Source organism: Tenrec ecaudatus, chromosome 2 (genome assembly GCF_050624435.1).
Source record: "Tenrec ecaudatus isolate mTenEca1 chromosome 2, mTenEca1.hap1, whole genome shotgun sequence".
NCBI classification, from domain to species: domain Eukaryota; kingdom Metazoa; phylum Chordata; class Mammalia; order Afrosoricida; family Tenrecidae; genus Tenrec; species Tenrec ecaudatus.
In genome coordinates, this window is record NC_134531.1 from 50,811,329 (window position 1) to 50,827,020 (window position 15,692).

General features: G+C 43.9%; 1 protein-coding gene across 1 annotated transcript; it reads right to left on the reverse strand.

The window, feature by feature from the left end:
* Window positions 1–132: 132 nt before the first annotated feature.
* On the reverse strand, window positions 133–13,515 carry ESM1 (endothelial cell specific molecule 1). Its single transcript, XM_075541037.1, has 3 exons — window positions 12,758–13,515; window positions 9,473–9,625; window positions 133–2,121 (listed from the first exon to the last, which is right to left on the reverse strand). Exons 1-3 carry the CDS (start codon window positions 13,056–13,058, stop codon window positions 2,021–2,023), a joined length of 555 nt encoding a protein of 184 aa, XP_075397152.1. The 5' UTR covers window positions 13,059–13,515; the 3' UTR covers window positions 133–2,020.
* Window positions 13,516–15,692: the final 2,177 nt, after the last annotated feature.

Genomic DNA, 15,692 nt, shown 5'->3' on the forward strand with positions numbered 1-15,692 from the left:
ACAACTCATTTTAAAAGCAATTTAATCATGCAAAAAAATGTTATAAAATTGCAGTGATTATACAATTCTTCTTGATATGATTTAACTAATAAATTGTATGATATGTGGATTGTGTGCCAATAAAACTGTACAAAAATTAAAAGCATTATCTTAGACTGAAACTGGACTTCAGTCATAGGATGCAAATCTTTAACGAGCCTTTTCCCCTGATAAGCCAAAAAAGCCAAACTCAATGTCATTGAGTCAATTCTGACTCATGGGGACTCTATGGACAGAGTGGTTACTTTTGGGGTTGCGGTCAGCAATTCGAAACTATCAGCTACTCTCTGAGAGAAAAACCAGGCTTTCTACTCCTGTTACGAGTTACAGTGTTGGAAACTCAAAGGATAGCTCTCCCCTGTCTTACAGGGCAGCTGTGGGTTGGCATTGACCCTATGGCAGTAAGTTTGGCATTAATGATGCTGGAGGAAGCTTATATATAGCAGTTAAAGAATATTCAGTTAAAGAATCTATCTTTGAGCATACACAAAGGCATATTAAATTCATCTGAATGAATCATTAAAATGAGTTGAAATTATGAATAGACTCAGAACATATTATTTTATTGAATAGTAAGAAACTTGTCCTTTTAAAATAAAACAGCTTAATCCATTTATATTCAAAGATCCTTCCAAAGTCATATTCATCACTTTCTATTCTAACTTCTAGAATAAAATATAGGTAAGAAATGCAATAATTCTTAAATAAGTTCTTCACTCTAAATAAAACACTTCCGCAAGTACTTCCTAAAGTCGTTTATTGCAACAGTCTCATTTGTGCTGAGAACCTCTGATGAAGAGCCTTCATTCAGTTTATACTTGAGAGAAAAAATATCAAAATGAATCCCAAAGTTGACATGTTTCTTGTTGAAAATTGACTCTTCAATTACAAGCCTCTTCAGAAGTTATTTTCCACTTTAAATTTAAAACACATCTAAGTTACTACATCTCCTTTTAAATCATCTACCTTTCTCCTCGTTGCTTAGTTTTGACAATTTATAAATCCATGATGACTAAGTTTTCTAGATTTCTCTTATGCTTCTTACCGTCCATATTATTATAATTATTGACAATAAACTTATGATAGCCCTAGTATTTGAAAATCTTATAGAGTTAAACCATCTTAAACAAACTTAATATTATATTCATTTCTCCAACAGGATGATAAATAGAGGTATGGGAGATGACTCATAGTAAAAATTATTCTTACAAAAATATATAAATATTTCCCTCACACCTACCCAACAGGACAAAATACTTCCCAGCTCTATCTCTGAGATGATAGTCTTCAAAATTTTGGATGGAGTGAAGGTTTGCTTTCTGCCACAGACTCATCCCTCAAGTCCATGGAATATAGGGACAGTGTTCGCAGCCCTTGGAAACCAGCTTCAATTCAAGACTGTTACTCAAATCCCCACAAATCCCAACATCCCAATTCTTTCAAGGGTTTCCTGGGGTTTTTGTTTTGACTCTGCCCAAAGGTGGGTGTGAGGGGGAACTCCACACTTAAATTCTACTGAAACTGTCATAAGAAACAGCTAAATATGACAACCCCGTGCCCCCACCGTCACCTTCCCTTGTTCCTGCCTCTTCCTCCATCCTGCATCCCAACATCAAGGTACATGTGAAGGACGCACAGTCAAAGAATGCCCAGGGCCACCATGGTCTTAAGCTTTGGTCAGTTTACTCTTCGACTTTGGCTAACCTGCTTCCACATTAACATGACCTAAGTGGTCTTTGTAGTTCTTCAGTGTTCACAGACACACACTTGACAAATGTACATGTTCAGCGTTCAAATGATTAACAAAGAGCTAAATGTGCACAGCCATATGCATTTTACAGATTGCAAGTAGCCGTTTTTCCCCCTAGACCTGGAAATGCATTTGGTCTCCAAACATCACATGTCTACATTCATTCCTAAATATTCCCCATGTCTTGAGTCATCATTAAGGCAAAGCCTTCGCTTGGAAATCCCACCAGTATCAGCGTGGGTTTAGCCATTTCATGACAGACTTCCGGGTAGTTTTCTCTTTCACAGATTCTTTGCTCACGGTGTTTCCATCTCCAGACGCCATATCGGGCTCTGAAACGGGAAGAAATGCAGATCAGGCTCGGGTGCTGGTAAAACTCGATGCTCAAGCAAAGTTCTACCTCCGAATTCACCACTCCATCTCAATCTGCAACTTGCATCTGCTACAGAACCCTCTTGAATGATTTCTCTTCCTACACCTACCACCCCCTGATGTTGTCTTACACATGCATTTGTCTTTTGTCAATGTTTGTCCACCACAATATCCATTCCACGAAGGCAAACATTGTATTGTGCTCACAGCTAGACTGCCAGAACTTACAACAGCGCCTGGAACATAGTAGGTGTTCCAGGAATGTTCCCTGGATGAGCAAATGTTGTAAGACGAGATCGCTACACGAACTGAGGCAGGGACAGGGTTAGCTTATTGACATAGCTCCGAAAGGCAGGCAGATGGCACATCAAAGGGCAGAACTATTATAAAGACAGTTCTTATCTCTACACACAAGTTTGAATTGCTTAGAGGTTGATGTTTCCTGCCGCTGCCCTAAAATGAAATACTCTGCTTCCACGAGCAGTGAGGCCGTCAATAGTGCACATCCTAATGTGAGGTGCTATAGGAGCGGTAAGAATGCATATAAATTCACAAGACATTCCAGAACATTCTAGGGGGAGCCCACCGTCCAGGAATGTTGTAGCTAGCCATTGGAAAGTTGGAGCAGATAACCTCACACAGTCAGGGTGTGGAAGGGGCCTCTGGGAATCCCCACTCAAGTAAGGCTCCGTCACTTAACTTGCTGACCAGGTCCCAAGCAGCTCTGTGCCGGGTGCAGTGAGGGCTATGACAGCTGGGAGGCCCCAAGGCCCCTCCTGCAAATTCTGCCAACAAACCCCAGAAGTACACCAGGAGGCAGGTCCTGGGAAGTGGCTGAGTGAATTCTTCAGACTGTCCTGTTGGAGACCTGACCAAGGTTTGCCAAGACTAGGGTACTGTGAACACCTTTTGCTGTGAACACCTTTAGCTCAGAGAAGGGAGGGAGCCTGATATCTCTCCATACATTTCTAAGGAGGCTTTTGGTCTCTAATTTCCATGAAAAAAATATTATTTGTGTAATTGTATGATGTCATTTCCACCCAGAAAGAACTCCGTGAGGACCCCTGGTGGCATCATGATTAGGAGGTGGGCTGGGACCTGCAAGGCCAGTAGCTGGAAACCCCCAGTGGCTCCTTGGGACAAAGACAGGGCTTTCTAGTTCCATAACAGGGACAGTTCTACCCTGTCCTGTGAGGAAACTAGCAGTCACAATCAACTCAAAGACAGTGAGGTTTGATTTTTTTTAAGGCATCCTTTATCGATTAAGATATTTGCATGGCCTGCTCTGGTGGCGTAGTGGTTGTAAACTGGGGTGCTAGGTCAGTAGTTCAAATCCACCAGCCATTCTGTGGGAGAAAGACGGGCTTTCTACTTCTGTGAACAGTTACTGTCTCAAAAACCCATGGGCAGTTCTATCCAGTCCTATAGAGTAACTACGAGTTGGCATGGACTCGATGGCAGTGGGTTTGGTTTTGTGGTGCCTCTTTTGTTTGGGGCCAGCAAATGGTAGCAAGTGACAGGCAGGAGGTAAGAGAGTAGGCAAGGAGGACAGGCTGCTTGGCACACACAGCTGGAGGGACACAGGAGGGACAAAAAGGGTCTCCACCCTGGAGGATTAGTTCAGAAGTGGGTAGTGGCTCCCATAGATTTCACCCCAGACATCAACACACACTCCCAATTGATTCATCGTTCTCTCTCTGTGGGAAAGGTTTAAAGTCAAGCTCAAGTGAGTGAAGGGGGATTTCTGAAGCATGCCTTCAAAGGACATGTTAGCTTGGGATTCTAGCAAAACAAGACAAAAAGAAGCTATGAGGGTTGAAGCAGCTAGTGAAACCGATTCAATAGTTTTCAAGCCTGAAATAAGAGCGATATAACCACTCAGAAACATTACCATTCTCAGAAAACAGAGGGGTGCATGCAAGAGGCTGCTAATGAAAAAAATGAATGCCTCAAACCCACCCGCTGCTTTAAGGAAGAGGGATGGGGACGCTTGCTTCCGTACAGACTTACAGCCTAAGGATGGTGAGACCTGTCTCACTCTACTTTGGACATGTTATCAGGAGGGACCAGTCTGTAGAAAAGGTTATTGTTCTTGGTCAAGCAGGGGGGCAACAAAAAAGAGGCAGGCCCTCAAAGAGACGGATTGACACCATGGCTGCAACAATGGGCTCAAACCTAAGAACAATCGTGAGGGCGGCCCAGGCGCAGTGTTTTGCTTGGTTGTACATGGGATGCTTGTCTATAAGATAGAACTGACCTGTTGGCACCTAACAAACCCCTTGGGGAAGTTCTACTCTGCCACTCAGAGTCACTATGAGTCGTGGTTGACTCCGCGGCAGAGGGTTGGGAGCCGGGAGGATGGGGAGGAACTGCTTATGGGTCTGGGGTTTTACTTTAGGGTGATGAGAATGAGCAGGAACTGGATAGAAGTTGTGGCGGACAGTCCTGGGAACATATTTAATGCTACCCATGTACTTTACAGCAGCTCATTTTGTTACATGAATTTAACCACAACAATGGAAGAATAAAATAATTCCAGGTCATATGAAATCCAGTGCTTTTCTACTTTGCTCTTCAATGCCTAGAGAGATAATTCATCAATATTTTAAGTGCTTATAATATCTCAATTTCCCAATCAAATAGTCATAAAGGTAGCCACCTAATAGATCAAAAGAGGTTTTCCATTTGCATTAATGTTTAAGGGCATAAATCCCACTGCCATCAAGTTGATTCCAACTCATCAACAGCAACAACAAAACTTTATCACCGTTAAATTATGGGTTTCTGAGGCTGTTAGTCTTTTTTTTTATTAAATGCTTTTATTGGGGGCTCTTACGTCTCTTATCACAATCCATACAATCATCCATTGTGTCAAGCACATTTTACATATGCTGCCATCATCATTTTCAAAGCATTTTCTTTCTACTTGAGCCCTTGATATCAGCTCCTCATTTCTTCCCCTCCCTACCCCACCCACCCTCGCTCATGAACCCTTGATAAGTTATGGATTATTATTTTCATATCTTACATAGTCCCCTGTTGCCCTTCACCCACTTTTCTGTAGTTCATCCCCCCTAGAAGGGGGTTATATATTGATTCTTGTGATTGATTTCCCCTTTCTCCCCCCACCTTCCTCCTGGTATCCACCTGGTATCTTTATTCTCATTGTTGACCTTGAAGGGTTTATCTAGCCTGGATTCCCAGTGTTGTGGGGTCTTATCTGTAGCAGTGTACATGTTCTAGTCTAATCTGATTTGTAAGGTAGAAATGAGGTCATGATGGTGGGGGGAAGGAAGCATTAAGGAACTAGAGCAGCAGTTCTCAACTTGTGGGTCATGACCCCTTTGGGGGTCAAATGACCCATTCACAGGGGTCGTCTAAGATCATCAGAAAACACATATTTACGATGGTCTTAGAAACTGAGATACCGCTCCTCTATCTGTCTCCAGGCAGGTCCACCCACATGCAGATATGCCCACATATGAGTACCTGACACAAAGACTGTTACCTATGCTACACCATACTTCAAGATAAAATTTCATTTATTTGTAATTAGAAATAAATATTTCACAATATATAATTACATTTTGTTTTTGTGATTAATCACTATGCTCTAAAGATGTTCAATTTATAACAGTGAAAATACATCCTGCATGGGCAATGCTGGGAGAGTGGAGGGTGAGTGGGTTGGAAAGGGGGAACTGATTACAAGGATCCACATGTGACCTCCTCCCTGGGAGATGGATGGCAGAGAAGGGGGGGAAGGGAGACTTCGGATAGGGCAAGATATGACAAAATAACAATGTATAAATTATCAAGGGCTCTTGAGGGAGAGGGGAGTGGGGAGGGAGGGGAAAAAAAGAGGACCTGATGCAAAGGGCTTAAGTGGAGAGCAAATGCTTTGAGAATGATTGGGGCAGGGATTGTGCGGATGTGCTTTATACAATTGATGTATGTATATGTATGGATTGTGGTAAGAGTTGTATGAGCCCCTAGTAAAATGTAAAAAAAGAAAAGAAAATGATTAGGGCAAAGAATGTACAGATGTGCTTTATACAATTGATGTATGTATATGTATGGATTGTGATAAGAGTTGTATGAGCCCCTAATAAAATGTTTTGAAAAATGAAAAAAAAGAAAGATGAAGAAAAAAAAACACCAGAGAGGAACGTCCTCCTCAGTATAATCAACCACTCAAGAAAAAAAAAGAAAATACATCCTGCATATCAGATATTTACATGATGATTCATAACAGTAGCAAAATTACAGTTAGGAAGTAGCAATGAAAATAATTTTAATGTTGGGGTCACCACAACATGAGGAACTGTATTAAAGGGTCATGGCATTAGGAAGGCTGAGAACCATTGAACTAGAGGAAAGTTGTGTGTTTCATCAGTGCTGTACTGCCCCCTGACTGATTCATCTCTTCTTTGTGACCCTTCTGTGAAGGGATGTCCAATTGTCTACAGGTGGGCTTTGGGTCTCCACTTTACACACATCCCCATTCACCTTGCGCATGATTTTGCTCTGGGTCTTAGATGCCTGATACCTGATCCCATAGACACCTCATCCTCACACAAGCTGGTTGCTTGCTTGCTTGCTAACTACAAGCCTTTAAGACTCCAGATGATATATCTTTTGATAGCCAGGCACCATCAGCTTTCTTCACCACATTTGCTTATGCACCCATTTTGTCTTCAGTGATAGTGTCAAGAAGAGGCTGTAACTCTTAATGAGAACAGAAAGTCTCATCTTTCTGCTGCAGATCAGCTGGTGGGTTTGAATCGCCAACCTTGCAGTTAGCAGCCCAACACACAACCCACCACCACAGCCTACTTTTAAATAGTTCTCTTAAACACACACTATCTCCTCTTCATTTTAATATGTTTGGTGTAGGAAGGAGATAAAGTTGGGGAAATGAAAATATCAGTCAACTATTTTACATCTTAATTAATGAGTTAAAAACAATTTTTTAAAGACTCTAACATGAATTAGGATATATGATATATGTCTCATTGATATATGAGACAGAGAGTGCTGTTTGCTCCTATGCTCTCAGCCTGAGCTGGGCACGGACCTGGCTGATGACATCCTGGCTATCAGGAGTAGTGTGATTGGGATTCAGAGGAATCAGAAAAGTTCTCATCCTCTGGGCCCCAAGACCCAGAATCAACAACACAGGAACTCAAAGGTAGTGAATTCAAAGCAGTTTCACTTGCCCCAAATTCTGATCTCTACAAAATGCTGCCTTCTAAGATTTTGCCTGTTTTTTGCTCTGTGATAAGCTGGACTAAGTCACAAGAACGATGTTCCTGCCTTGACTCGTTTGTCCCCAGTGGTTCCTGCAGGGGCAGTTGCAGTCAGAGACCTAAGGACTCCTCACAAGATTCCGACACGTATGTTTTTGACCATGTTGGTGATGCCTATAATTCCATCTGACCTAAGTGCAGATCACTCTTATTGGGCTTACTTTCCTCATCAACATTACTACAAGTAGCTGAATGGCATTTGCCAGGACCTATGGTTTTCACCAATGACAATCAGTGGACTCCAGGACTGGTCCCAGGGGAGATGGGAACAGCCACTTGCCCAATGAGCCAGGACGTGCTCTGAACTTTCCTCTTATCCATTGGCTGTGGGATCTGTACAACATTGTCTTAAAACTAAAATGCAAGTATGGATGGCTTGGATGTCTATTAATTGGACTAGCCGTTGATTTTTCTCCTTGGCAGGAATTCTTTTTGCTGAATATGAAAGCATACTACACAACTTGGCAAGAAGGATACTGAATTTGTGAAATTTTCACTTATCGTAAAATTGTACAGAAAGAATTGCATTGTTCTACTGTCAAGAGCCACATGGGAAAATTATTGTTCATAATTCAGATACTATTATTGATGGGGGTCACTACGGGAAATGTTTGACAAGCTGTTCTGAGGATGTAAATGCAACTTTTTGTGATTATATACCTCATTCTGTTTGGAATCATACAGGATCTTCTTATTGGATGCACACTAAAAAACTGATAGCCTGCCATGGGAGTGGGCTAGCCCTGCCTCAACCGTGTCTTTTATTTCTATCTATTGGACCTGAACAAACAGACTTGTGGAAATTACCCTTAACTACACAGCCTATTTCTTATATTAGAAAATTTGGAGGCACAAGGTGCTCATTTTTTCAGATACAACGTTACACTTCATGAAACTTGTTATGTAACATCATGTGTACAACTGCCTTATGTGATTTCTATTCAACATTTAAATATTAATTTGTTAATGAGAACAGTAACTTTAGCAATTGTAGATTGTATATTTGTATTAAAACTTCTATGCAGGTGAAGTTAAACAATAAAGTTTATTATATTGAAACAAATGCTGTTTGCTAATACTAGCAGTTGCTGTCACTAGCATATTGTTTTAAATGAGCTATTTTTAATTGAATGGAGCTTTATTGCACTGGCACTTCATTCAACCAGATAACCAAATACGTGTGTCCTACAATCTTACAAGCCATGTAGTTCTCGCATTCTAAGCACCTGCTGAATAAACACGGACTAACAAGAAGTCCTTAGAACTATCACATTCACTTCCCACATTTCAGCCTCCAGTAAAATGCACACTTGGAATGATTCCATTTAAATGTCTCTATTAGGTTTAAGACGTAAAATGAAAAGAGGGAGGAACTATCTTCTCACTTGGCTCTTAAACCTTATCCAATAAATTCCTCTGAGTATTTTTTCTATGTGCAGTTGGGAGCGAAATCACTGTGTCTGCTGAGTATACAAAACAGAACACTGAAGAATTTAAAGAACTTCATGTACCTTTGGTTATTTTCCAATGACAGTTTCTTTATGAATTAATTATATTTATCCTCGATAAGAACACGTAGGCTTTAGGAGCTTATATTAGGAGTTAATTAAAGGGATCTTTTTTAAAGCAGCAACAGCCAACAAATGCAATAACCAATCATCTTTCCCCGTGGGTAAAAGAGAGACGACAAAATAAGCAAGTCAACCTCTTAGTCTACTCAGCAGGACCTCTGCTGGGGCCGTGAGTAAGCACTTGGCTGCCAACCGAAAGGTCTGTAGTTCGAACTCACCCGGTACCTGTGAGACAGAAAGACTTGGAAATGTCCCGAGAAGAGTAGAGCATGAAAAGGCCTGTGGGGCAGCTGTACTGCCCCCTCGGGCCACTGTGAGTAAAACATTGACTCGATGGCACCTGACAACAATTCTAGCCACGATGGGTTTCAAGCCTTTCAAACTGAAAAAGAGCATATAGGACCACAGTTGACACCAGATTCCACTCTTACCTGGGTGAGGAGTGAAGTTCCTGCTGAAAGACTTGGTTACTGGATGTTGGGAGAAGGGAAATCTGAGGCATTTGCCAGTCACTCTGTCACATATGCCAGATTGACAGCGGCAGGTCTCTTTGCAGTCAATCCCGAAGGTGCCGTAGGGGCAGTCTGAGGGCGAGGAAAGGGTTGAGAGAGCAGGTTGGTGTGCATAACCCCCATCCTCACAGCCCGCAGGCAAAGCCTTGAGATGTGAAGGATTCTCGGCTGCAATTTAAAGCCTGGTTCTCTCAAAACTCAAGCTTTGAAACTTTAAGGCAAAAAAAATAAACTCTCAAGACACTTCCAACACTAAGACCAGATAACGGATGGAAGGCTTGGTCTTGTGGCAAAGTTTAGTCAAAGACAGTGACACAGAGCCAGTCCGCTTGGCCCAATTGTAACTCAGCTTCCTGCCTAAATACCCACAGGCAGGTTGTTATAGGTTACCACAGCAACAGGACAGTGAAGATGGGAAATTAAATAGAGGAACCTGCCAGCTCCTCAAAGAGTCTTTGAATTCAGTCTTGAAACTAGCCCAGGCTAAGAGTGCTGCCACCTTTCCAATCCATTACATGGTGTGATCAATTCTAATGGACTTCCCTGGTGGTTAGGAGCACCCGCTAGGAAAACATTGCTCAAAGTTAAGATGCACTGTACTAGGTGAACAGGACAGCTGAGGGCTAGCGATACGGTTATCCCAAACTAGAAGCCTCTAGAGGTCCAGTGTTCTCCTACTTGGAATATTATATTAAAATAAAGAGGACAAATTGTGTCTATTTAAGCCGCATGGTTTGATGGCATAAACAACCTCTCCGTAGTCCCTGAGCATCAAGCAGAGTAGATGTAGAGTGTTTGTTTCTCGTGGCATGAAAATGCCATTGTGAATGTGCAATCATATGTGAGTAAAGAGATAAAACTGTAAGGTATTAGAGTCTTTAGCAATCTGTTATTAAACTGAATGCTTTAGATAGACATTAAAGAGATGTGGTTTTTAAAGAGATCTAGGGCGGCCCTTTCCTTAATCCTCAGATTGCAGAAGAGCCCCCAATTCAAACATTTCCCTGGCTGTAGGGAACTTTTCCCTCACTTGTCCTTCACGCTTCAAAGGGATCTTGAGAGAGCATCTTGCAGAAAGGCACACAGGATTAGGATATCGAAACCCAAACAAAATGCCAGTCCCATTCTCAGCTCCACTCATCTTGGATCCCCTAATGTGCTGAACAGTACTCAGCACATAGTCAGTGTTCAATCAATAACTGTTGGCTGGTTGGTCGAGATGTGGGCGATGCAAAGCCAAACATCTGAATATTTAGAAAGTATTCGGCTGTGCAGCTGAAGTGTACCGTTTCCATGTGGGCATTCAGTAAGAAAAAATCAAAACAAAAGCTGGCGAAGGGTGTTGGCCTCCAGCGAAACGTAAGATCTCCGTGTAAAGCTGCTGAGGCTCACATAGCCTTATCCTGTCTAGCAGGCAGGCCGTGTTCAGAGCCAAGCGCATATGCAGGCTGAAGGATGTGGGGAAAGAGCAAGCCTAGTGCTCTTTTATAATAGATCTTTTAGAAGCTTCTACCACAGCCCATCCACAGAGTATCAGACTGCGAAGATTCCTCACAACTTGTTCCCTGACTCAGAGTGGTGGTATGTTTTCAAGGACATTTTTTATGCCAAGAGAAAAGGCAGACCGTTGCATAGACCGTACGTATAATTGTGTTAACCACTTCCTCCCTCCTTTCTGTATGTGAAGAACCGTTTTCTTGGCTGATAAGTCCTGCAATTTGCAGAAACTACAGATCCTAGTCAATTAAAAAAAAAAGTATGTGCATGTGTACACAAAGAAGTGTTTCATCTGGATTCTACCTTTTATTAAACAAAAACTACAATTCTCCTAATAAGTTCAACCCCACTGCCACTGAGTCCTTTCTGACTGGTCATGACTCTGTAGGACCAAGTAGAACTGCTCCCTGGGGATCGCAAGGTCATAAAGCTGTATAGGAACAGACAGACTCATCTTTCTCCATTGAAGCACCTGGCAGGGACCAACTGTTGACTCTGAAGTTAACTGCCCAATGTCTAATCTATCATGTCCCCTGGGCTCATCTGTGGACTAAAAAGGGGTTAATGTATATATTATTCATCTAAAGATAGGAGATATATTGGAATTAGCTCAATAATGGGTGATTGCCATATATAAGAGACTGTACGCTACCAAATAAATAAAATATAAGAATTATATTTTTCATTTCCCAATCCTTTTGAATCATTTTCAGAGTCGCTTTGTCTTATAAAACCAATGGATGGGGCCAGTGTGGCATCTTAAGAATAGCTCTTAATCGTGAGACCCGTCGGTATCCATACACCAAGGAATTTCAAAAAGTTTGTTGGGAAAATTCCACTAGCTCTTTGTACCATTGTTCCATAAAACTTTTTGAAATGTATCCATATATTTTTGAAGGGCAGAGTAATTTAAAATCACCCTTCTTTTCATCCTAAACATTGGAATCTATAGTAACCCAATGAAACTAAGTTTTACAAACGCATAGCTACATTTTTTAGTTAGGAACACCAACTTCATGAAGTTTGTTCGAAGCCAGTTAAGACTGCCATGCTGCTTTGCAGCCCTGGGGTTTTCATTAGCCCTATCCTTTTATTTCTTGATGGCCCCTACCTTGACAGGGTGGAATGAAGTCTGTTTTCACGATCCTTCCAAGATGCCCTCTTCCAAGAATGTGAGTGATGTGAATAATTTGCCAGCAGCGGTCTTAAGCGCGCTCTGTTCTTTAAAGTACATCAGCGCCCCCAGAAACATTAGACCAGGAGTCATGCTTTCCAGTCTGTGGACCCTTTCATGTTTAAAGAGCCACTGAACCCCTACAGAGGAACGTCCCAAGAGGCTCTCTGATGGAGAGCTCGGGACTCATCCCCAGGCAGAGGCGATCGCCCCTCCACAGCCCATGACACATAACCTGTCATAACGCTTCCAGAACAGGAGCAGCACCGGGAGTCCATTGCAAGTGTCTCCCTGGCATCCGCTAACCATCCCGAGGGGAATGCTGTCCTTTTCCTCCATCCGTCCCTGCGCTCCGGTTTATGCTGCTACCCACGAAGAGCAACCGTCTCATTGCCCCTGACAACCCCTGTGTGAGGGCAACAGCCCAAGGGCCTCCCCCACCCCCACCCCTAATTTAGGAGGAAAACCTCCCAAGCTGGTCCAAAGCCCTTCCGCTTGCCAGGAGCTGGCAGAAGCAAGGCAGCCCTCTTTACCTTTGCAGATCCCATACTCGTCGCCAAAATCATCCTCCTGATTGGCAAACTGGCACCTTAGCCCGGGGCCGCACTTGACGCCATCCATGCCCGCCACGGTCCGGTAGCAAGTCTCGCCCCGGCCGGCGGCACACACGCGGCAGCAGCCACAGTCGTCGAGCACGGTCCTCCTGCAGCGCAGGCTGCCTTTGCACGCGCGGCTGTCGCAGTGCTCGGGACAGTCCACCGCGTACTTGGTGCCCCAGCCCGCCACCAGGTGCGCGGCTCCCAGGAGGGCGGCCAGCAGCCACAGGCTCTTCATGTCTCCAGGCGCCTCGGGGCTTGGGCGTCGCAGCTGGGAGGTGGCCGTCCAAGCTTCCAAAGTGGTGGCTGGGCCCCTGTGCACACGCTGGGGCTTTTATCCTCGCCGCCGGGGCGCGAAGGCGGCCCGTCATCAATTTCCTCCATCCAGAGGCAGGGCTGTCCTCCCGCCAGGCCCTCGCTTGTTTCAGTTTATGCAATCCAGGATGACGGCTGGATTAACAGGCTGCTGCCATCCAGGAATTGAAAGGCTCGGGCTGATGTCATCTGTTATGTTTAGATGGTTGTTTTGCATGGGGACTGAGAAGCGCACTCACATCCGTCTCTAGGTTCAAGGACGTCGGGGGAAGAGGCTGCGGACCCTCCCTCCGGCAGGACAGGAATTGCACTGACAGCAGCATGCCACTGGGGTTGTCGCTTTATCTCAGACCGCTGAGATAAAGAGGAGGAAAATGATATGGACGTGAATCACCCGGCCGAAGAAGCACCTTGGAAAAGCACATAAACAAACATTAAGTACTTCCCCCCAACACATAGCTATGAGGGCATTTTGAACAGGAGAGGCTTAGACGGCGCCTTTTTGATCCGTAGAAGAAAGAAAACATTTTGAGAGGGATTTTCTTTGTAAGGCCTTCTTTTCCTCCCTCCCACCCCTTCTCCTCCAGCGTTACTTCTAAAGCGTTCGTGTGGCATGTATCTGGATGTGGAAACGCCGCTGAGAATCTCCTTTAAAATTAATACCCCCCCAAAAAAGCCACAAAGGAGGTAAGATCCTGCTGGCACTGACTGTTCTGGGTGACTCAACTCTGGAAAAACGTATCAGCTGGATTTCTCCTAACCCCAAACTCCCCAAGGAGAAAGCTCATCCATCACCAAGTCATTTGGTCCAATGATTGAGCCCACGCGGGCGCCCTTCCCCTCATCTCCCGGCATCTATGAGAGTCCCAACTAAAAACCCACCCAGCAAGGCAGCCAGCCCAAGGAAACAGAGCAGCCAGCAGGGAAATGAAACACGGCCCCAGAGAGGCAGGTCCCAGGGCAGTGCTCAGAGCAGCCCCATGTTGTGTGCCAAGCTCCCTTCACCACTTGTCAAAATAGACACACGTCTTGAAGGGAGAGGGCCTGGGTCCTAGTAAATAAACAGCCCAGGAATGGTGGTGACTCTGGGTCTGTCACAAATGAGTTGTGGACAAGCCACAGGACTCCTCTCAGTCTCAGCTTCCCCTTTGGGGACTCAGCCGTGCCAGGAGGCTGTCCTATAAAAGCCTGTCACCTCTAGACCAGCGGTTCTCAGCCTTCCTCGTGCTGCGACCTTTTCATACAGTTCCTCGTGTGGTGGTGACCACCCCCCTGCAACCATAAAATTATTTTCGTTGCTACTTCATAATTATAATTTTGCTACTGTTATGAATCGGAGGACCCCTAAAGGGGTCGTGACCCACAGGTTGAGAACTGCTGATATAGAAGATGAGGCAGGCGTCCGTGGATGTGACCTGATGGATGAGTGGCCGTCAAAAGTGACAATTGAAAAGAACGGAGGGAACAGAATCCAGACTGCAGAGAATTCAGGGATGGAAAATAAAGGCAAGAGGTTCGACTTCTAAATTTCCTGTACCTGCCATCACAATCCACTCTCAAATATCTTCTTCCTCTTCCAGAAGCCGAGGTATACCTGGGGGCTGCACAATTCTTTTTCGTTATTGTCGTCACGAGTAGCATTGACTGTGCACGCAGTGTGTTCGAAGTCATGTTCTGAAGCATTTTCTCTGTTGACTCACCTGTACCGCGCCACAACCTTGTGAGGTAAATATTATAATTGTGCTTATTTTGCAAATGTGACTGAGTCAGGAAGAGGTAAAATAACTTCACCAAGGTTCACATGCTATCGGAGACTGTATTGTCAAAGTTACATGCTCTACTGCTGATTAAAGGCCATAGTGGCTCCACTCGGAATACTTCCAATAGTCTCATTCCCACGGAGGTGGAACCTGGGAAAGGTTTCTTATTCAGGTGTGGAACATCACTTGCTGAAGAGGTGGCAGTTAATTAGCATTTTTTAAAAGTCAAACCCGCCGCTGTTTAGTGGATACTGACTTATCTTGACCCCACAGGACAGAACAGAACTGTTCCTGTGAGTTTCTGAGATGACAAATCTTTACAGAAGTAGAAAACCTCATCACTTTCCCGTGGAGTAGCTGGAGGTTTCAAACAGTTAACCTTGTAGTTCGCAGCCCAATGCATAAGCCACAATAGCACCAGTGGTCTTTGTTCATTAGAATAGGGGTTAATAAATAATAACATCTGGCCTTCGAAGAGCACTTACTATGTGCCAAACACCTTTTTGTGGGGGGTTAGTATATTTAATCTATGTAATATTCAAAACCAGAGCTAAGTACTAATGCTATCCCCATTTCAGAGATGAGAAAACTGAGGCCTAAAGCTATAAAGTCACTTGTCCGGGGTACACAGTTAGCAAAAGCCAGAATTCCAACCTTCGGACAATTGAGTCCAGACATCAGGCTACGGATTACAAAATCAAATGAATACAGGTGCTAACCAGGTGACACAGGTGAGTGCAGTGAGCCACAGGTAATGCAGTAGCAGTGGAGGGATTTTGTCCACCTGAAAAACGCAT